General features: G+C 43.1%; 1 protein-coding gene across 1 annotated transcript; it reads left to right on the top strand.

Annotated features, from left to right (window-relative positions):
• The first annotated feature begins 3,496 nt into the window (after positions 1-3,496).
• On the top strand, positions 3,497-7,144 carry LOC147891325 (pentatricopeptide repeat-containing protein At4g39530-like). Its single transcript, XM_087389102.1, has 3 exons — positions 3,497-3,762; positions 3,859-3,930; positions 4,067-7,144. The coding sequence occupies exons 1-3, from the start codon at positions 3,506-3,508 to the stop codon at positions 7,098-7,100; spliced, it is 3,363 nt and encodes a 1,120-aa protein (XP_087245228.1). The 5' UTR covers positions 3,497-3,505; the 3' UTR covers positions 7,101-7,144.
• The last annotated feature ends 15,935 nt before the right edge of the window (positions 7,145-23,079 follow it).

Raw genomic sequence — 23,079 nt, 5'->3', positions numbered from 1 at the left:
TCCAATCATTAAACACAATATCCTTATCAAAAATGGGCTAGACATCAAAGAAATAACACACCTCATGAATTCAGACACAATCTGTTTACAAGAGACAAGAAGTAAAAATCCAAAAGCTTACACTCCCTCCACTTTCTACACAATTACAAATTACTCTCACTCCAGGAGTTGTACCCTTATCAAAAAAGATTTACCATTCAATAATGTTCATCCACACAATGAACAAGGAATAGAAATTACGACGGTTGGCATAACCAAAAATAACAAAAGCTATACAATTTTCAATATCTACAGGACCCCCATCTGCAAAATGCTATGTGTTTGTATTGTACCTCGAGGACATACTTGCTGACAATTCAAACATCGAATAAGCAACAATATTAATAGGTGACTTCAACATTGAGATGTACACTGAAACACTGCCATCAACAAATCAACAAAATATGTTACACTACTTTCGTGTCAAATGAGGGTTCAAAGAGCCAGCAATGACATACGGCTCACATTTGGATCATATATGGAGCAATATTCGTGATCGAGAAAAGGAATGAAATGAGGAGAGTCCTTCGCATATTGGATTGACCACTCCATCTCAAACATACAAACATCATAATAAAACTAGAATTATTCTTCTGAGTGGTATTGCCACCTTGTTTTTAAAAAGAACATGAGTAGCATGACCCGTCTACGACGAGTTAGAGACCTGCTCCGCTAGGTCTCAAGGTTGGGATCCTTAGGTTCCTTGAAGTTCAAGGAGTAAAATTTCAGGTTTTAATTTACAAATCTTTGTATTTGAATGCTTTTTACAAAATTTTCAAATTGGACCTTTAGCATTGCCTTTAGTGCGGAAAAATGTTTTTGGTAACATTGCATCTCTCTCTCTCTCTCTCTCTCTCTCTCTCAAATTTTACAAATCTCAACGTTTTTAATGCTTGTAAATTTTCAAATCAAATCCCAATGGAGCCCTTACAGTGCCTTTATTTGAAAAATATGTATTTTATACCAATACTCTCTCTCTCCCTCTCTATGTGTGTGTGTGTGTGTGTGTGTGTGTGACCCATCTATGATGGGGGCTAGAGTCCTCCGCTGGGTCTCAAAGACTACCTACAATAAAAAAATCCACTTAAGTAAACCACACACACACACACACACACACACACCTCTCCATCTACAACTTGCATTATTTAAAGAAACAAAAAAGAAATTGATAAACATGAAGTGCATGGAAGAGCTGAGATAAAAAATCAAGAGAAGGCCATGTAACAATTCTAATGAAATTTTAAAACCTACTTTTAAAGTTAGTGATGAGCCAGATCCACCTATCTATAAGCTGAGAATGTGCTCAACAAAACAAAGCTTAAACCAAAGTGAAAAGGTTATGAAAGGTGATGCTATTAGTCTTCACATAATCAACTGCTGACTACAATCAGCTAAAGCATTAAAGCTATGCCAATCCCTTTTCTTTTTAGCTTAAACAAACATAGATAAGTGCAATCTTGCTTGGCATGCTTTTGAATCTTGGGTAGCAGGAAACTTTCAACTCTTGGTTTTTTAAACTGTTAAAGCATGAATCTTAAAAGTGATCTGCCATGATTGTCTCAAAGTACGACTACACATCCTGGTAATAGACACTTGATTGGTCTTCAACACTTCATGTCTCAAAAATTCTTCACCTCTCCTCTCGTTGTCCAATATCCAGTTATCTGGTCATGAATGGTGGCATCACTAGGCCCTCGCATCTTGTTGTGGTACCATGCTCTTCAACATGTTGTCACTGCTCTCTTTGGACCAACAACCTTAGCGAGCCTCTTTCGCCACAGCTGCAGCTTTTAAATTTGAGCATTAATCACTTCACATTTGCCCTTCTCGAGCAGCTGGGGAATCTCACTGGCCTCACATCTCTGGACATCTCAAAGAATAGCTTCAATGGGAGCCTACCTTCTTCCCTAGCTTACCTCGCCATTTGAACTCTTCTTTCAACAAGTTGACTGGCATTGTTTCGGAATTTGCACACAGATTCAATGCTACGTTGTTTGTGGGAAATGCTGGGCTTTGTGGCTAGCGCTACAATGCCTCCATCATCTGCACGTTTCCCTCTCCGCCTCCTTGATCAATTTCTCTCAACTCTTTCTCGGCCAGAAGTTTGCATCTGGAACACACATCAAACTCTACCATGGGTTCTATAAGTAGAAAGTGGTTGCCGTAAAAGTGATTAGGCCGACTACAAAGGATGAAGCCCTGGCATCTCGCCTTGACACACTATTTTGCCATGAAGTCGCATTGTTGTCGCGTCTTCACCATCGAAAAGTAGGCCCTTAAGCCTTTCCAACCTTGGGAAACATGTCTATTGGAGAAAAATCACTCAAACCCTTCCATGGCCATGTCCACAGGATCTTTCAGAGTCCTTCTCTTAAAGAACTCTACATGTGCCCACGGGCAGCCGAGCAGGTATCTTGCGCATCCTCTTACTGTGCATCTGTCAGGGCAACCGAACTTCTTCATCTACATAGTTGTCGTCCGCGAGGCTACTATCGGCATCTTCGATCTAGAAGTCTTGATTGGATGAATCCGAGAAGCCTGGTGGGATGGGAAGCATCTCTTCTCAAGGAGAAGCACTGGGTAGCATGGTCGCCATAACACTCTTGTTCTATGGACAGGCTATGAAACAACGTATTCTATTTTGTGGAGACGCTTCTGTATTTGGAGGTAATGAAATAGATATGCACTCAAAATGGTCGAGAACAAAGGAGCATCATGGGTCAACCTTGCGATACCTCCCCTACCTGACACTAATGCCTCAATGCAATTTATTGGATAAGAAAAACATCGACGTTGGGGAGACTGGGAATCAGCACAGCCTCAATCAAGTTTTATTACACATCTACGGAGAGACAAAGAGATAGAGAGAGCGAACATGCCAAGAGAGAGAGAGAGACAAAGAGGTACCTGGAGCATCCAAAATATAATCGCCACACTCTCTTGCAGTAGACTCTCTTCCAGAGTACTTCAACACCACACTCTAGGCTCTCTTCCTCGACTCTAGGCACTCTAGACTGATCTCTTTCCAGAGAAGAAGCTTCAACGCCACACTCTCTTGTACCAGACTCTCTTCCTGGAGCACTTCAACACCACACTCTTGCAGCAGGCTCTCTTGTGACAATGTTAACACTCTCTTGCAGCAGGCTCTCAAAGAATGTGCAACGTAATCGCCTATCCAATAGATATAGCGGCCCTCCAAGATCAAAGATTTCGAGCTGCATGGTTTCTTGTAACGGAAGGAGAAGCATTCGAAGGAGAGGCACGCAAAGGAAGGAGGGAGAAGGTGCCACGTGGCAGGAGAGGGAGGAAGGAAAAGGTGCCACATGGCATAGCCTTTGGATCGATCCTTTCCTTAAAGTATAGTAGAGATAGAGATAGTAGAGATAGAGATAGAGAAGTAGAGATATAGTAGAGAAGTATAATAGAGAAGTAGAGTTAGAGATAGAGATAGTAGAATTATGTCCCCATGCTTGTAAAGAAGATGCATACACTACACACATACAACAGCATTTGGAACATTGTTGAAACAATTAACGGGATCACGACAGCAAACAGAACAGATGATGAATATAGCAACCGCAACGAATCAATGCAGCCCCGTCGTCGCTGGAGATCTACACCCACACTCGTTGGCAGCTCATCCGCGCAGGCAACGAAGCTTTACCTGTACGATGGATTCCCCCAAGGACAGTGGAGCCATAATGGAGGAATGTTCGCGCTCAGGTACGGCTCTCCTTGAGTGTAATTTGCGACAATAGTTATGCAGTCCAATACCTACTTTTATTTTTGCTAGCGACACCCGATGGGTTTTCGTTGTAGGGACCGAGCGGTTTTGGAAGGAGTACTTCGCGGATCCCTCCCAGTGGTGGGACAACCGAGCGAGCAAAGTAGGTATGCAACGAGTTTGATTTACATACGTAAAACTGTGGATTTGGCAATTCTGACGATTCTCTTCATGTCAGACAAACCCAAGAACCCCAGATTTTAAGCATAAGATTACCAAGGAGTCGCTATGGATTGACGGCAGGTATAATCCAGATTGGGTTAAAGACATGTTTAATAAAAAGGCCAAAGCGTCCACTGCTCACTGTGGCTTGGTGGAGGAGAGTGGCCAGGCTGGCGTCAGGTCGGCGGTAAATGTGAATACAGCTAAAGCGCAAGAATTAGAGGACAAGATTGGCTGGGAAACGCTCAGCTTAGAGGAGGCACTCACGTCTATGGAGCAGATGCCCCAGCTCCCTTCATTTAAAAACCTTACCAGCATCTTGCATCAGTGCAAAACTTTGAAAAATCTAGAGTACACCAAGCGCTTGTATGCGTACATGTGCAAAACTGGGCTTGAAGATCGTAGGTCTCTTGGCAACCACCTCGTCGCAATGTTTGTCCAGGTTGGAAGCATGTTCGATGCTCAGCACGTCTTTAACAAGTTGGTTGAACGGAATGCGTATTCTTGGAATTCGCTCATCATGGGTTATATTGAATGTGGGGAATCACAGCAAGCCCTCAACCTCTACCAGAAAATGCAAGAGGGTTCTATACATCCCGATAAGTATACTTTTGTGGCTGTATTGAAGGCATGTTCTAGGTTGAAAGATGTAGAAAGAGGCCGAGAACTACATGCAGAAATAGCCAGGATGGGCCTGGAAAGAGATCTTTTTGCTGGCAGCACTTTGGTGGATATGTATGCCAAAGGTGGCTCTCTGATAGAAGCTCGGGAAGCATTTGGCAAGCTCTCTGTACGAGACGAGGTCCCATGGAATGCACTAATTGCAGGATATGCCGAGCATGGGCTGGGCGAGGAAGCACTGAATTGTCTCCTACAAATGCAACTACAGGGTTTCTCTCCAAATGCTATTACATTTGTTTGCAGCTTGAAAGCTTGTGGCAGTATAGGAGCCATAGACAAGGGCCAACAAATACACGTTGAGATTGCTAGAAAGGGGCTGGAAAGTAAACTTCTTGTTGGCAGCACCTTGGTGGATATGTATGCCAAATGTGGCTCCCTTGCAGAAGCACAGCAAGTGTTTGATAAGCTGCCAGTTCGAGATGAGGTCTTGTGGAATGCACTGATTGCAGGATATGTCGAGCATGGGTTTGGTGAGGAAGCACTGGACTTTCTCCAACAGATGCAATTGGAGGGTCTTTCTCCAAATGCTGTCACATTTCATTCCAGCTTGAAAGCTTGTGGCATCATAGGAGCCATACACAAGGGACGAGAAATACATGCTGAGATTGCCAGAAAGGGGCTGGAAATAAATGTTTTTGTTGGCAGCAGCTTGGTGGATATGTATGCCAAATGTGGCTCACTTGCAGAAACTCGGGAAGCTTTTAACAAGCTGCCTGTTCGGAATGCGGTCTCGTGGAATGCCCTAATGGCTGGATATGTTGAGCAGGGTGCTGGTGAGGAAGTGCTGACCTGTCTTGAACAGATGCAATGTGAGGGTCTCTCTCCAGATGCTGTCACATTTGTTTGCAGCTTCAAATCTTGCAGCAGCATAGGAGCCATAGACAAGGGCCTAGATATACACACTGAGGTTGTCAGAATTGGGCTGGAAGGAAATATTTTTGTTGGCAGCACCTTGGTGGATATGTATGCCAAATGTGGATCCCTTGTAGAAGCACAGGAAGTGTTTGACAAGCTGCCACATCGAAACAAGGTCTCTTGGACTGCACTAATAGCAGGATATGCTGAGCACGGACTTGGTGAGAAAGCGCTGGCCTGTTTCAAGCAGATGCAACTGGAGGGTCTCTCCCCAGATGCTGTCACATTTGTTTATAGCTTGAAAGCTTGCGGCAGTATTCAAGCCATAGACAAGGGCCGAGAAATACATGCAGGGATTGCCAAAGAAGGGATGGAGACAAATCTTTTTGTTTGCAGTACCCTGGTAGACATGTATACAAAATGTGGCTATCTTGCAGAAGCATGGGAAGCATTTGACAAGTTGCCATTTCGTGATGATGTCTCATGGAATGCACTAATGGTAGGATATGCAGAGCATGGGCTTGGTGAGGAAGCATTGAACTGTCTTGAACAGATGCAACTAGAGGGTCTATCTCCAAATGCTGTCACATTTAGTTGCAGTTTGAAATCTTGTGGCAGTCTAGGAGCCATAGACAAGGGCCAAGAAATACATGCTGAGATTGTTAGAAAGGGTCTGGAACAAGATGTTTTTGTTGGCAGCACCTTGGTGGGTATGTATGCCAAATGTGGCTGCCTTGCAGAAGCACAGGAAGCGTTTGACAAGCTGCCAATTCGAAATGAGGTCTCCTGGAATGCACTAATGGCAGGATATGCTGAACAGGGGCTCGCGGAGGAAGCGCTGAATTGTCTTGAACAGCTGCAATTGGACGGTCTTTTTCCTGATACTGTCACATTTAGCTGTAGCTTGAAAGCTTGTGGCAGCATAGGAGCCCTAGGCATGGGCCGAGATATGCACACCGAAATTGCTAGAAAGGGTCTGGAAAGAGAGATTTTTGTGGGCAGTACCTTGGTGGATATGTATGCCAAATGTGGCTCGCTTGCAGAAGCACGGAAAGCATTTGACAAGCTGCCAATTCGGAACAAGGTCTCGTGGAATGCACTGATGGCAGGATATGCCCAGCTAGGAGAGAGTGAACTTGTTTTCTGCATGCTTGAGGAAATGAGAGGAGAAGGGGTAAAGCCGGATGGGGTCACATTCTCTATTGCTCTTACTGTATGCAGTCACACTGGTCTAGTGGATAAGGGCCAGAAGTACTTCAAGGCCATTAGCAAAGAGGATGATGTCACTCCAACTCCTGAGCATCACATTGGCATGGTTGATCTCCTTTGCCGTGCAGGTCAATTAGAGGAAGCAGTAGCGATGGTGAAGAAGATGGCTTTCCGTCCTAATCTTGTGGTGTGGCATACGGTGCTGGGGGCTTGCCGAAAATGGGGTAATGTGAGGCTTGCAAGGCTGGCCTTTGAACATGCAGTGCAATTGGATGAAAAGGATACTGCAGCTTATGTGTTGATGTCTAACATCTATGCAGATGCTCACATGCAGAAGGATGACGACAAGGTTGAGGCAATGAGAATGTAAGAACAAGCATGGAGGGAGCCAGGACAGAGTTAATGGACTAACATTGGCAGTACTTCACTATGATTGCATTACAAGTAATTATTAGGAACATTTCCATTATAGAAGGCATGTTATCTATCTATCCTAGCTAGGAGCGAGGAGATTTTGAAAGGAAAACCATTATATTATACATGTTGCTATGCGTGGAGATCCTATGAATCAGGCCTGAAAGGGCATTTCCAGGATGTTGGTGCCTTAGTCTCCTAGACCTCTAAGTTGCCATGTATCCATACGTTGACTTGGAGCCTCTGAGCATGAACATAAGCCATGAGAGTGCGTAGTTCAACCTTTGAATCATGCTCAAACAAAAGCCTCTGAGTTGGCATGGGAGACATGTCTAGTTCTTGACATGGTATAGCCTGAGGGACATCATTGAACTGTCGAATGTTTTCTTAGTCGCACGATGCTTTCTCCAAAGTGGAAATATTAAAGCAAGGATTTGTGGATCAAGATTCTCTCTGAGCTTCTATTTGTAACACGTCTTGGATAATGGAATTCAAAGAAATTTTCTGTGTGTCAACATGTTCTCTCACACCTACCCATGCTGATCTACTTTGGGCATCCATAACTCGTATTGCCGTTTAGAGAATAACAAAGCTCTAATAACAATGACTCCATGACAATCTACTTTATTACAGTATTACTGAATTTCAATAGACGTCATTGACATACCATTTCCTCGAACATGATGTTTTTTGGGTTTTTTGGGCATGAAGTGATGCAAACAAATGCTATCCTCAGTGATGCTCAAAGAGCCCAATGGTTCAATGGACATCTCCTCTGTAACTTCTCATGGTTTTTGAACAAATTTAGAAACAAGATGGATAAATGGAGAAGGTTTCAGTCCAATCTTGCAGGAAGAAGAGTGGTTTTAAATCATTGTATTTATCCTATCTCTATTTTTTACTTGTCTTGTTGGTGCCCTTCTCAGACTGCACTTGGAAAGTTTATCAGATTATGCAGATCTTTCTTGTGGGAGGGCAGTGACACTAGAAAGAGGATAGGTAAAGTCAGGTGGTCTTTCTGTACAAATCCCAAAGGGGAAGGAGGCTTGGGTGTTACCAACATCCAACAAGCTACATATAAGCTAGCAGTTACTTGGATTATAAAAGCAATATCTAATCTTGACAAGGACTAGGCCAACCTACTGCTCCAGAATTTCAAGTTTGTTAGAACTGTCAGGGATCCCAAATGGAGAGACTTCCCCTTGCTCTCTGCCATTTGTAACCCGGAGCCATGCACAACCAAGGGGGGTCAGCTATGGAAATCCCTATGGCATGACTTTGAACAAATCAAAAGTCATATTATTTTCACTATGGTAAAGGTCATTCATGGGATTAGACTCTTTCTGGGTGCCGATTCTTTTCAAATACCAACCTAACTGATGATGACCTGCTAAAAGCTTGGCACCTTTTCAAAAAAAAACTTCAGACCTGTGATCAACTATGGAGCAGAGAAAATCTCAGGTGGAAAGGGTGACATGAAACTAATCAAGATCAGGCCCCTGTTATGGGAAAAATTTATTTATGGGACAATGATGTCACTTGGAAAGGGGGTTCGAGTTTTAATTTATGACAGGGAATTCAGCTGGGTAGGAAGTTTCCACCTTCTCCCCACAGATGGCATTGAAGAACTCTACCCTACGTTGAATCACAGATGGAAGCTAGCCGACAATGCCTATAAGTGGAGTAATAGATTTTTCTTGTTGTGGGACAAGAAAATTCCTGAGAAAATGTCCACACTGCTATTTCTCATTATCCATGAGGAAGAATGGACAAATTGCAGGAGCATAAGTATAGGCAAAGGAGATGGGACATGTAAGAAATGCCCTGACAAACAGGAAGATGTATTTCACCCTTTTGTCTCATGCCCTGGTGCTAGAAGATTTTGGAAACTTGTTCAGATACACTTAGGTGAGAGGCTGTACTATTGGGGGATGCACTAAAGATCTCTTATGCCACTTGGACATGGGTCAGAGCTCACGCACTTTGGTACATATGGATAGCAAGGAAGGCCTTTTAGCTTAACGATGAGTTCATTGTCACGGAACATTTATCTGCACGCTGGTTTTATAACAATGCTTATTGCTTTAATATCCGACTCTTCCGTTGTTTGCTTCAGGCTAAATTTTTGTTTGACCATGATATTCATAACTACAATGATGAGGTTGCTTAGCTGCACTTGGAGATACAAGAGCATCTTCACCTCTTCTCAAGATGTGACGTGGCCCCCCAGGACCTAGGACCTCATATGCTCTATCACAGGGGTGTGAAAAAGTCCAAGTGTGGGCTCAATAATGTGTAATTAAACGCGGCATGGTGCCTAGCACCCAAGCGTAATTAATCCCTAGGCCCAAAGGCATTCCAAGGAATTAAAAGAGTGGTTGTTGGGAAATGATGACGTGGCATTTTTAATGGGTCCTTAGAGGGCCATGTACCTTCAGTGGCCCCCCTAGAGTTCCAGATGGCTCTAGTGCCTTCTATATGCTCCTTTGCCATTCTTGGATCTTCTCGGGCCTTCTAAACTTCACATGTGTGGTTTTCTCTCTCATCTTCTCCCTTTGTTGAGATTTTAGACTGGTTTTTCAGCTCCTTTAGCTGAATTTCGTTTTTCTTCATAACTCCTCGTTTGGATTCCTCGACTTCCGTTTGGCTCGATGGCTTCCCCTCTGTCTCCCCTGCGCAGTGATATGCTTTTCCCTCCGTGCGTCTGGTAGAACGGGCAGAGTTGAGCACTTCTTTTGCTGGTCGAATTTGCAAAAGTGGCTTTTTCTGAACTTTTTTGCTTCTACAGCCTCATGGGCCTCTCCTCTTGCAAAGTTACATCTTTCTGTTGAATTTCGAGTGTGCATTCCTCTCTGAAGCACGCTTCTTTTGAGTCCAAGAACTCCCACTTCTTCGCGACAGAAGTGCTTCTTTTCGCATTTTTCAGTGGACTTCTTACTGGTTGGCTCTTGTAAATGCTCTTTCTTCATGCTTGAGAAAAACCAGTCAACCAGCGCGTGGGACCACTTGAAATTCAATAGAAAGTTGTAGCTTTGCAAGAGGAGAGGCCAAGGAGGCTGTAGAAGCAAAAAGGTCCAGAAAAAGCCTTTTGTAAATTCGACCAGCAAAAGAAGTGCTCAGCTCTGCTCGTTCTACCAAACGCACGGAGGGAAAAGCATATAACTACGCAGGGGAGGCAGAGAGGAAGCCATCGGGCCAAACGGAAGTCGAGGAATCCAAACGGGTGAGGAGTTATGAAGAAAAATGAAATTCAGCTGAAGGAGGCTGAAAAACCAGTCCAAAATCTCAACAAAGGGAGAAGATGAGAGAGAAAACCCATGTGAAGTTTAGAAGGCCCAGGAAGGTCCAGGAATGGCAAAGGAGCATGTAGAAGCCACTAGAACCATCTGGAACTCTAGGGGGGCCACTGAAGGTACATGGCCCTCTAGGGGGTCCATTAAAAATGCCACATCATCATTTTCCAACCACCACTCTTTTAATTCCTTGGAATGCCTTTGGGCCTAGGGATTAATTATGCTTATGTGCTAGGCACCATGCTGCGTTTAATTATACATTATTAAGCCTACACTTAGACTTTTTAAAACCAAAGTTGTCACGGTCTTGTAGTACATTAAAGTACTTAGAATTTCACGCCCCCATGAAATACCCCTCTCTTGAAACAACAAACCACAGTTTGTTGCCCCAAAACACAGGAGCGAGCATGAAATATACCATGAAAGAGTATACAAGAAAGCCGCATCTATAGTATATAGAGACATTGAAATTATGGCTAGGAGAGGCATGCATCCATCCATATATACTGCTCAAAATCTATGTGATCCTCAGCGATCAATAGTCAAGAGGCATCAATATCATGAAGTCTCACAGCAGAAATATTATCAGCTCAGTATCTTAGATGAAACATACAGTGTCATCAAGCGACCTCATGAAATCATGGTGAGCCCGTCTGTATTGAGGGAGTGGAGGTGCTACCCCCCTCTCGAACACTAGGTAATGCTCCATACGCTCGCTCTGTTGAACTACCTGTAGGAGCCCAGAATGCAGTCGGATCTAACTGGAAAAGCATCAAGGTAAAGCTGCAATAACCCAGGTGAATCTGCCAGTTCACCTTCCTCCATCCATTTCGCATCGAGTGATGGGTAATTTTGAAATTTTACCAAGTAGCGATGGATGCTTCAGGCTGTGGTTTTTCGAAAAGTGCATCAGCCATGACATTTTTGTTACCCGGCACACGTACAATTTGAAAATGAAACATTGAGAGGAAGTTAGCCCATCTCATGTGCTTTTCAGATAATTTTCTCTGCGTGAGAAAATATCTAAGTGACTGATGATCTGCACATAAAAATCAGCTCCAAGAAGGTGATGTTTCCATGTGGTCAAAGCATGTATCAGTGCTAACATTTCCTTCTCGTATGTCTGCAAGTACAATTCAACATCTACTCTCATATGCAACCACTTTGTCATCCTCCGTCAAAGTGCCTCCTCCTATGCTGTTCCCACATGCATCACAAGTTATAGCAAAGGGTTTTGCAAGATCTAGCAAGATAGTAACAGGTTCAAAACACAACTTTTGCTTCAACTCTTCAAAAGCTGCATTTTCCTTTGGTCCCCACCGAAACAGTATAGCTTTCTTCTGTAAAGCATGCAAGCGAGAAGCAATTTCTGCAAAGTACTTTATAAACCTCCGATAGTATGAACACAACCCAAGGAAGCTTCTGACTTCATTCTGATTTTTCAGAAGTGGCCAACTCCTTATGGCCTCAACTTTTGCAAGATCCATCTTAACTCCATCCTTTGATACTATATGACCAAGAAAATGAATCTTGTGCATAAAAAACTCACTTTTCTTGGTGTTTATTAACAGCTTGTGTCTTTTCAACTCTTGAAACACAATAGTGAGGTGTTTCCTATGCTCCTGCTCATTTTTAGAGAACACAATGATGTCATCGAAGAAAGTGCCCACAAACTTTATGTGTGCTCTAAAAATTATGTTCATCATTCTATTGAAAGTGGCAAGTGCATTAGTCGAACCAAAAGGAATCACAAGGAACTTAGCCAAATGAAGTGTGGAAGGCAGTCTTGTAGACATCTTCAGGCTATATCCTTATTTGATGGTATCCACTTTTAAGGTCAATACAACTGAACATTGAGGAACCTTCCAACTGATCCAATATATCATCAATGCATGGAATTAGAAAACGGTTCTTAATTGTGACTTTATTCAAAGCCCTATAATCAATACACATTCTCCAACTGCTATCCTTCTTTTGCACAAGCAACACAGGGGAACAATAAGGAGAATTACTTACCTGTATTAATCCCTTTTCCAAGAGTTCCTTCACTTGTGACATTATCTCTTCCTATTGTGCCTTACTGACACGATAGGGAGGTATATTAGGCGGTGAGCTTCCTAGAATTATATCAATTTGATGATCCTCGGGCCTCTTGGGAGGTAATTCTTGAGGAAGTGCATCTGAGAAACAATCCTAAAATTTTGAAATAAAAGCAACCCTTTCTCTATCTAAAGCAGAAAGAGTAGAGCCTTCCAGAACTGGTTGGCTGTCCTCTTTGACAAAAATCAAGTACGCTGAAATATGACGCTTTATTACATTGGAAATGCAAGAAGCTAAAACTACAGGGATGGACTCCCCTTTCAAATTTACATCAAGTACATGATTTTTGCCTCTATGAGTTAAAGAAATCTTCTTGTTTCTCATTTGCACATCAACCCCCACCCTGTACGTCCAAGGCATCCCAAGCAAAGCATCACACTCTAGCAAAGGCATAATGTAGAAGTCCTCTGTATCCTGATATCCATGGATATGCATCCTCAACTTGCCAATGATACGAGTGACAGGTGTGTTCAGTTCAAGGTTGGCCAAATCACACATGCCGGATGGCCCCATTTCCTCAGGCTTGATGCCAAGCCTTCCTGCCATATCAAGAGCTATGAAATTCGCCTTTGCCCCAGAATCAAAGAAAAACAAACAATTCTAATTTTTTATTTTTCCCCATGCTCTGCACATCTCAGTCTTTTTCATTTCCTCTTCATCATGTGCATGTGGCAAACTCCCAATCACATCTGGAAGAAGTCCTACAGTAGGTTTAGGCCTTTTGCCCTTCCAATCAGCCTATTTATCGTCATTCTTATCATCATCTGACCTGTCTCTTTTCTTGGATGGGCAATCATAAGAGTGGTGTCCCTCTCCTTGGCATATAAAACATTTGTTTTGCTCCATGAGTGACTTTTTCTCTTCATCAGATAACTTGGTACGGGGCTGTTTATTAAGCTGTCCATGCCTTTGACCAACTTTGAATTGGGCTTTTCCTTCCTTTTGAAATGGTCGTTTGCTATAATTTTTATTTTCAGATTTGATGTCCTTCTTATCTAGGTGTTTGGCAGCCCATCTGTTGTCTTCTTTTTTGCTGTCCATAAAGCCCAAATTCTTCTCCTGCATCCATGCATATGCTGTCCTTGCATTCTCAATTAATTGAGTCATAGAACCCACCTTGTTTTTGATGCAATAATCACGTTGCTCACCAGGCAATCCACAACAGTACCTCTCTATTTGCTCTTTCAAAGAAACATGCCTATAAGAGCTCAATGGCAGCAAAACATCCCAAAACCTTTGGGTGTAATCATCAAGATTCTTACAAAGTTTGTATGACAAGTCATGCTAGTGTGAAAGTACTTCAACTTCAAAAGTTGGAGTAAGCCAAGTAGAAGAGAACACTTGCTTAAATTCCAGCCAAGTAGCAGGTGCATCTCCATGAAGCATAAGGTTGGTGTACCACTTAAGTGCATGGCCTTTCAAAAATGTGGCAACCTTCCTCATCTTGGATTTGGAATTCTTGCTGGTCGGCTCTTGTAAATGCTCTTTCTTCATGCCTTTGCACTCCACTTTGGCTGAGAATGCAATTGGGCATTGGCTACTATGTCTTCTTGGTGATTGAGGACTTGGTTTTAGTTTTCAGGGCTTGGTGGAGGCTTGGTGAGTTGTGATTTTGCTGCTGCAATTTCTTTTTACCATAAGCTATTGGTTGGCCTCGTGTGCCACCTCTTTCTTGGTTCACAGGTGCCCAGGTAGTGCTACATGAATCATTCTTTGGTTGGGTACTAAGCTATCCCTCTTCATACTCATCATTGAACTACCACACCAAAACAACCACTTAGCAATTCAAAATATGTATTTTTCAACTACCCATTTCTTGTTACCAATTAGAAAGCAATGAATTGAACAATACCTATCAAAGCAGTATAACTGGTATCATTATCGAATATTACCTTGAAAATTTCAAGTTTTCTCACTAACTTCTCAATGTTGGTGGCTTGGATTGATGAATACATAATGAGCGAGAGCAATTTCTCATTAAGCTCCATTTCATACTATAATTTTTAAAGCACGGTCCACTTTGTCAATAGACTTGTAGTCTCTCTGTTTTTTTTGGAGTCTTTTTAGGGTGCCATGCACCTCTGTTATCTATGGAGATATTAGTGACAATGCAACTTCTTTTGTATGGAATCCTTTGTAGCCTCATCAAGAGGATGCTACATGGCATGCACTTGTAGATGTGCTGCCTATACTACTCAACAATTGAAATCAAATGTCTCATGGCATCCTACTGGGATTGGTAATGGTAGCATTATCGAGACACAGATGAGGGATTGAATTTTAAAAAACCCTTCTTGCATTCCCTCATTTTCTTCCCCCTCTCCATCTTTCTAGCTATATGGCCATGTTGTTCCACCATATTCATTGCCTCTTTGACATAATGTGCCCAAGCAATTGTGAACCGCAGCTTGTTCTCTATAATGAATGCTTCTTTGTAGCTTTCTAAGGCAAAACCCTTGGAAAAGGAAATCTTTGTTTTTTTGGATGCTCTTGTTACACTTTATAGCGGAGTAGCAATAGTTCTTGAAAGAAACTAGAACAAACTTAATGAGACTGTGGCTAGACTTTAAAATTACATAGTCAAACATAGACAACCATTGTTGTTTGCTTATATCATTTGGACCAAAAATCTTGTGAGAATTCTAGCTAGCCATGCTAAGGTCATAATTGTCATGGAACACTTTTGTAGAATCTCTTTTGAAAGGGAGGGTCCACCAACATTTTCTTCACCTGAGAGTTTTGTGAGCGACTCTTTTCCAGAGGATTCTCTAGACTTTGTTATCAAGATGAGAAGGAAGCAGGGCATAGAAGAGTGGAGTTGAGTTGAAAAGATAAGGGAAAATAGGGAAGCAAGAGAGTGGAGTTGAATTAAGAAGAAGGGGGAACACAGGGGAGTAGAAGAGTGAAGTTGAATTTAAAAGAGAAGGGAACACATGAGAAATAAAAAAAGGGGGAATGCAGAGGACCATAGGAAATTTTGAATTGAAAAAGGAGGGGAGAAGTTATGAGGTGGAAAAATGAATAGCGGTACATGAGTGCTAGGTGCTAAGTTCGGACTGGTTAGTGCCTCATTAGGTGCTAAGTTAAAGGTGCTATTTCAGTGCATCCAAGCATAGCCCTCCTTTTTAGGGCTTGTACTAGGACCCTCATGGACTCATCTATAATAGTAGTCTATGAAATAGGATGGGTTGGAGGATACGACATACATCGAATGCTTAGTTGGAGGGTTCCAAGAATTAGGTGGCCAAACAAATGTAGGGTTCAACCTCATTCGATGAACTAGAACCACTTGGCATTTGCATTGTGACTTGGGATGGGCTAGGCCTACTAGGCAAATATGATGGTCCCCTAGGAAGTGGCACGGTTTACTCTAGGCAAAGGCCTATATGTAGTGGTAGTTGGATACAGATTGCTCGCAATGAGTGTTGGAAACCTAGTTAATGCATCTTCCAGGTTACCCCTTGTCCTCCTTGGCTAGATACACAGTAGCCTTGTGAGAATGTTGGCCCAAATTCACCCCTACATGATTCCTTTCCTTCCAAGTTTTGTTTTTGGGGTGGCTAGTTGCCTATAGACACAATGGGACTTGGCTCCCTATGTATTGCTTTTGATACAAGTAGCTTGATTAACACCTGTGGCTCTTCTAGCACCCTAATCTACCTAGCAAATGGATTTGCCATGTCTTTTTGTTCAACTATCCCAAGCCTTCCCATCATATTAGAAAAGGTTTCCACTAGTTGAGCTATTGTAGAATAGGTAGGGGAGTGAGGTTCAATAGAGCTGGAGTTTGATAACATTAAGGCTCTAGCATTGTGGAGGGTTTTCCCATGTCTTCGTCAAAACTCATGGACTCTTCCAAGCTAGATAGGTCATTTAGTTATGGCTGATGCACGTAGTACAAACTAAGGATTGAGGCTCATCACTGGATTGATGCGAAGCTAGGTAGGTAGTTGGGAAAAATGCTATTTGAAGCATTAGATTTTAGGCTCAAGTTTTGCTTGTAGCAAGGCTACTCGACCTAAGGTGCATGTAGATGGCTCAATCTCAGGTTTTAGGGTATCCCCCACCAAGTAGGTCTTTGTTAGTTAAGTTTACATGACTCCAATGTAGAGGTTAAGTCAACCACACCGACTTCGCACTAAGTTAGTTGCGTTGACTTAGGATTATCCTAGTAGTGCTGACTTAGGGCTAAGTCGACATCCTGGGGCTAAGTCCAAGTGACTATGTCCCACTCAACCTTTTCAAGGTTTGGTAAAAATCGAGTAATTGGTATGAATCCTTAAATATTTGGCAGCACTTTTGAGCAGCTACTAAGTCAGCACCCTATAATGGTAAGCCAAGATCTAGGTAGTAAGTCAATGTGCTGATTGTTTTAATTTAATTGAGGGTTCTATGTTGATATTTTGGCAAGAATTGACTAGATAGCTTCAGTTTTGTTAAGTTGATGATTTTTCTATGTCAACATCCTAGAGCTTAGTCAACCACATCCCCTATACTAAGTCAGTGTGATGACTTATTAAGTCATTGGCCTAAGTGCTAAGTCAACATCCACTTTTGCACTTTGTCATTGATTGGCCTTTGGTGATTCAGGTTCATATTTTATTTCTATTCAGGGTTTTTTGTACCCTAAGAGTTCTGTACCACCTACTCTATGTACCAAAACCGACAAATAACAAAAAACAACAACTCTTCACATCTAGATGATTTTCCAAGATGTGGATAACACTTGTCACTTCACACAAATTTGAACTTCTCACAAGGACATCTATTTTTAATGTTTTCACGTGCTTTTAATAAGACCACTACCTTAGCAATCCAATCACCTATCTGTCCTTTTGATTTAACAACTGTTCTACTCCAGAAACACGACTCTCATTGTGAGAGAGAGAGAGAGAGAGAGAGAGAGAGAGAGAGGTCTATTAATGTTTGCAAAAGACCTTGCGGGTAAGTATAATATTAAAAAAGTGATTAACTACATTTGAATAACCAAAGAGTCGAGGGAGTGCACAAGGGTAGGCTTCTGTTGAGTTATTATAAAGCATAACATGGTAGTTTGTGGGCAACGACATGCACTCATGCAGAGGTTCAAGAGGAGATTGTAGCAATGAGATGTCACATTCGAGAATTTCAAGCCGAGCTCCATTTGATGTGAACAGAGCCATGATACCCTGCTTACGATGAGGTGAGAGCAGAGATTGCCATGACCAACCTCATTCGGTGGTCTTGGGAGTGGATTCTGTACTTGATGTCTACATAGTAGGCATGCATGTGAACATGTTTGCAGGGTCCTCTCGATCCCTTGACACCAACGACATAGTTACATCAAAGGAGGAGCGATCTCGGTCATGAAGATGATCACTCCTTGATTTCTCTTGGCGGGTCTGAGGGTACACCCTCGCATTCACATTCACCACCTCGTACGCACTCAAGTCTATGTGCAGGTCTCATTGGATGGACGTAGGGTGCTGAGTGCGTCATCCTCTCCGATAGTGGTTTTGACATCCACACATAATTTATTCGGACCTCATATCATGACACCCCTCCTAGTAGGGGTGGAGCAACTCCGAGAGCGGGTAGACCAATGGTTCAACTTGCAAGAGGGAGGTGGATGGTGGCTTAAGTTAAGTACACCAAGTTTTCAGGGAAGAAAAGTGATGACCCCAATGCTGATGTCAAGCAATTCTAGAAGATGTATGTGGTCACCTGTGGTGGCACTCCAATAGGAGGCAGTGTTTGAATCGATCTTGGTGGGCAAGGAGTCAAGGTGGCTCGCAAAGTATGGGGTGGACCATTTCACCACATATGATCTCATCCACACCGCGTTCTTTAGACTATTTCATAAAGAGAAAACGATACCTCAAACTTTGGAAGGACTGCAATGGTTGGAGCATGGAGATCAAGATGTGGAGGATTATGTGGCCCACATGCTCCTATGATGCAATGGCCTGCCTAGGAAGTGCTGAATGACTACTTCATTTCAGGGTTGTCCCACGATTTACTGACGACATTGGCTACAGTGGATCGGGTCACTATGGGGCTCATAGTAGTTGTGGAGCAAGCGGTGCGAGTGGGAGAGTCTCTGCATGGCCGAGTGGCCAAGAATCACAAGTCCTCGAAAGCCAAAGCCAAGAAGAAATCGGCGAATTCCAAGGAGTCAGATGATAGTGATCAAGATTCAGAGGATGACAATTCCAAAGAGAGTTTTGAAGAAGCTAGCCAGTGAGGAGTCCAACTCGGAAGCGGAAGAAGACTCGAAATCCTCTAAAGGAGGAAAGGTCACTCCAAGGGCTTTTTGTGATGGGTCAACTGATAAAGCCTTGAAAGAACTATGGTGCACACATTGTTGTAATCCGGGGCATTCAATAATGGAGTGTGCACTCAATGAGAAATGGTGTGCAATATGCATGACCAACACTCACAACACAGTAGGCTACCACTATAATGGGCACAGACAATGCACGAGGGATCAACCGTAGCGGCAAGTTTTTGGGGAGAAGGATCCGAGAGCATCATGTGTTCAAGAGGAGCACCCACAATCTACTATGCCAAGAGGCGGCATTGGCGATGGCCACAATTGTGGATGTGGCGATTTAGGTCGTCGGTTGAATCAACTAAAAAATTGTATGTTCTGTTTGGGGGAGGGACATTGGCAGAATGAATATGTGGAAGCTCAAGAGTCGCCCCCATTGGTTCTTGCTGTAATAATTAGACGCAATCTATCATTCTGAACACCGCCGTAGTGTAGTCTTTGGCCTGACCACCTGTCATCATGTAGCCTTTTGCTGCTTCTTTGCCCACAGCCCATGCCGATCATAGGTTGGCTTAGAGAGACCACCGCGCTAGTTTTTGGCGTAATAATGAGACGCAATCTATCATTTTGAGCATTGCCTTAGCATAGTCTCGGGCTTGACCACCTGCTATCGCCTAGAATTCAAGGTTGTCTTGGAGAGACCATCGCGCTGGTTCATGGAGTTATAGCTCTGATACCTATTTTTACAGGAGGAGATCTATGAAAGCCACCAAGCTAGTTCTTGGAGTTATATATTTGTGTACCAAGGAAAATGTATTCCATTGTGCAACCAAGCAAAATGAAATTGATGATATGGCCCTTGAGGTGTCCCCTTTAGGGGCAAGGGCCATATCTATGTGCATTATACAATATCCAAGATGCCACTAGATAGAAATGGCATGTCAGTATGGCCCTTGCCCCTAAAGGGGACCCCTCAAGGGCCATATCGTGAATTGGATTTTTTGAAAGTTTAATTGTATTTTTCTAGATGTATCTCCATGCAACCACAACGGTGGGGTCGTTGGAGTTATTTTAGCACTATTTTGGTCATAAACCAAGGAAATTGTAGTCCTTCTTTCTTGGTATTTTAGTCCTTGTTGAAGTAAATATAAATGATGGCAAAAGTATAATTTATCGAGTGAAAATTCAGCAAAATAGATTACAATGTACATCCAATAGTAGGTTATATATAAATAACCAAAACTTATACCGAGAAAAAATTGACCAGAGGATCTTACATCTATAAAACTCGACAGTTGTTGAGAGCCTTAAACAAAATATTACAGGTAGTGGCCATAACAATTCAAATACAAATATAAAAGTTAACAACAGTGCATACTGAGAGATTTAAATAGAACAAAAAGAGATTACATAAATGCCTTAGAGACCAAAACATTACATCCAGTGAGCCAAAAGATCGTTGAGAGCCCAAAAGATTACATCTAGCCATCATCTAAGCAAGAGGGAATTTGCACAACTCAGTTTTCCATCTGTCTAGCCTGTTGCATTAAAAATTTTTAGGGAGCCAAAGGAGGATACGATGGAGAGGCCGAAGACCATGCACATGTTAGATATGTCCAATGCCCCACCCTCCTGGTAACCACCAGTGGTCGAAGGTGCTCAAGTTGTAATGCCCCATATGAGGAGAACCCATGTGTGAGCCTAGGACACTGGATGTGGATCTTGACTTGCATGTTAGATGAGGTCTATCAATGAGACTGTTGATGGTAGAAAGGTGATTGTGTGGGAGCCCCTTATTCTTGCTAGGGCCTGGGGGCCAGTTGGCCCCCAGTTGGGGGGTCCCAAGGGGGCCAGCGGCCCCTCTGGTAGGGGTTTGGGGGCAAGAGCCCCTGAGGTAATGGTATAGAGAATATTCCCTAAATATTCCATGGACGACTAGTCGATTCCACCAACTAGGTTGACTTGTCGGCTTCACCAACTAGGTTGACTGGTCAGTTCCACCAACTACGTTGATCCTTGACTACTGCCCTCATAGCTGTAAAGAGGCGACCTCCCCAATCCATTGTACCAGCAAAGATCTTCCAGCTAGTAGCTCTTCATCTAGTATCTATCTAGATCGCCATCTAAGCTCCACTATGGGAGCGCACGGGTGGACGGAGTTATCATCTGTACTACATCAGTATTGAAGGAAAATTTTATTCATCTCCAGTTTGCTGTGTCCTCTCTATTCTTTGTTTAGTTTTTGTTTTGCTATGCGGTGTAATTTAACAGCACATTGCCAAGAGTCAGATTATGGCCCCCCCAGCAAGTCGAGAGTACTTTGCTTTGAAAATATCGAGGCCTTCATCGACATCTAGGAGGAACCCATATAGCATAGCCATAAAGAGGCCCTTTGTGAGCATGTTATCTAAGGTGATGATATTAAAATGTGTGGGGAGTCGCCTATGGGAACGAAGGGTCTCCACTAGTGCTAGCATTTCTACGCCAGGTGAGTGCAACGCAATCACCTTATATGAGAAGGAAAATATTATTAGGATCAAGAGCATTGAGGGGGGGTGGTACTAGGCATGTTGAAGATGAGTGGGTGAGTAGAAGATGAGCAGGGGAACAGATGCAGTGATGAGAGTTGGACGGGGGAGCATGGAGCAAAGTAGAGCAAGGGAGGAAAAGAGCTAGAGGAGGGGTGTGGAGCAAAGTAGTAGAGCATGGGTGGACCAGAGCAATGTAGTAAAATGCTAGATGCCAAATACCATGGATCTTATTTATATTATAAAGTTCGAGCCATCGCGGTGGCTAGAGCCTGGGTTCCATCCATATTAATTGTAGGCCACCGCAGTGGAATCCCCCAGATGGGCTGGTAATCATGAGGAAGACACCATGTGGTGCCACTCTGATGGCTGGTAATTAACTGCTAGCCCGGTGGAATCTTTGCCATGACAGACGTGGCTGATGAGAGCCACCACCACCGGGCAGTAATTCTCATTACCATGTCTAATCACTCATTAACATGCATTCTAGTTCTCTATTGAGCATTCGAGCCCGGTGATTGGTAATTTTTACTGCACTTGTAGTGATCATGCATGCTAAAGTGTGATGGTGGGTGAGTAGTGGCATGGTGGAATCGTAGCCACAACAGACATGGCTGATGATAGCCACCACCATCATGAAGTAATTCCCACAAAAGTAAATCATGAAGCCTAATCACCTCTAATCCCTCATTACCATAATTTACTGCACTTGTAGTAATCATGCATGCAAGACCGGTGGTGGTAATTGGAAGCTAAGTAATTGCGGGCCACTACGGTGGCTGGTAATTAACTGACAGCCCGGTGGATCTTAGCCGCCACCACAGACGTGGCTGGGAATCTTAGATGCCACCACCTCTAATCATTCATTACCATGCAAGTCAATACTTCTGCCTTAAATTATTCAAAATTTGAGCCAACCAACGTGGTGGCTCTCACCTTGATAGTAGTCGAGCTACAACCACCATGGTGGCTCTCACCTTCCTTGAGGCAGTAGTTGGGGGGCTACAACCACTGTGATGGCTCTCACCTTGATACTATAGTCGGGCTACAAATCGCTATTCCATTTCCTTAATAGTTTCCTCTTCTATCCCTCTCGAACGTTTTGTTCTCCCTTGTAATCTCAAGCCTCCACTATTCCATTTCCTTCACTGCTTCATCTTCTATCCCTCTTGAGCATTTCTTTCTTCCTTGCACTCTTCTTGCAACTTTTATCCCCTTTGTAATAGACCTTGCACAGTTTGAGAGCTCCTCACACAGTCTTTCCTCCCCCTCTGTAGCATAGTGCGAGAGCCCCTCCTCTCCTAATCTTGAGATCGTGACATATGGGAGCTCCTCTGTCGCTATTCAAAAGCCCAATTTGGATGCTCTCCAAAACTTCACCAGGATGGTGCAAGAGGTGAATGTGAAGGAGGGGCAACTAGTCTGTGAAGGTCATAATATTACCATCAATGAAAGCATGATTGAAAAGGCTCTAGTAATTTCTGGAGGCAGTTCATAAGCACACTTTTTTGAGAAGCAGTGGAAGAGACATGATATTCTAGACATATACCCCAACGCTCAGATTAGTAAAGATGGTGGAGTCAAGATTTTGAGCTTGCCAATAGACCTTCAAGATGTGCTAAAGAAGACCATTCACTTCTTTCCTGATACGAGAGGAACCTGCAAGTTCTGGCAGGTTCAAGTAGCAGTAGCGTAACTGAAAGGACGTGATGTATCTTTCTTAAGGGCGATCTCCAAGAGAGTGTTAATCAACCTGAAGAATTG

The sequence above is a fragment of the Dipteris shenzhenensis genome, chromosome 18 (genome assembly GCF_047967505.1).
Source record: "Dipteris shenzhenensis isolate YYH24624 ecotype China chromosome 18, Dip_SZ_1.0, whole genome shotgun sequence".
Lineage (NCBI taxonomy): Eukaryota > Viridiplantae > Streptophyta > Polypodiopsida > Gleicheniales > Dipteridaceae > Dipteris > Dipteris shenzhenensis.
The sequence above is the reverse complement of the archived record's forward strand: the minus strand, read 5'-3'. Positions and strand labels throughout refer to the sequence as shown.

Bases quoted from the DNA above. Each gene is read 5' to 3' on its own strand.
- LOC147891325 (XM_087389102.1), top strand. From the start codon at position 3,506: ATGCTTGTAAAGAAGATGCATACACTACACACATACAACAGCATTTGG. The intron at 3,763-3,858 runs GTACGGCTCTCC...TTTTCGTTGTAG, and splicing joins GGAGGAATGTTCGCGCTCAG to GGACCGAGCGGTTTTGGAAG. The intron at 3,931-4,066 runs GTATGCAACGAG...GATTGACGGCAG, and splicing joins CAACCGAGCGAGCAAAGTAG to GTATAATCCAGATTGGGTTA.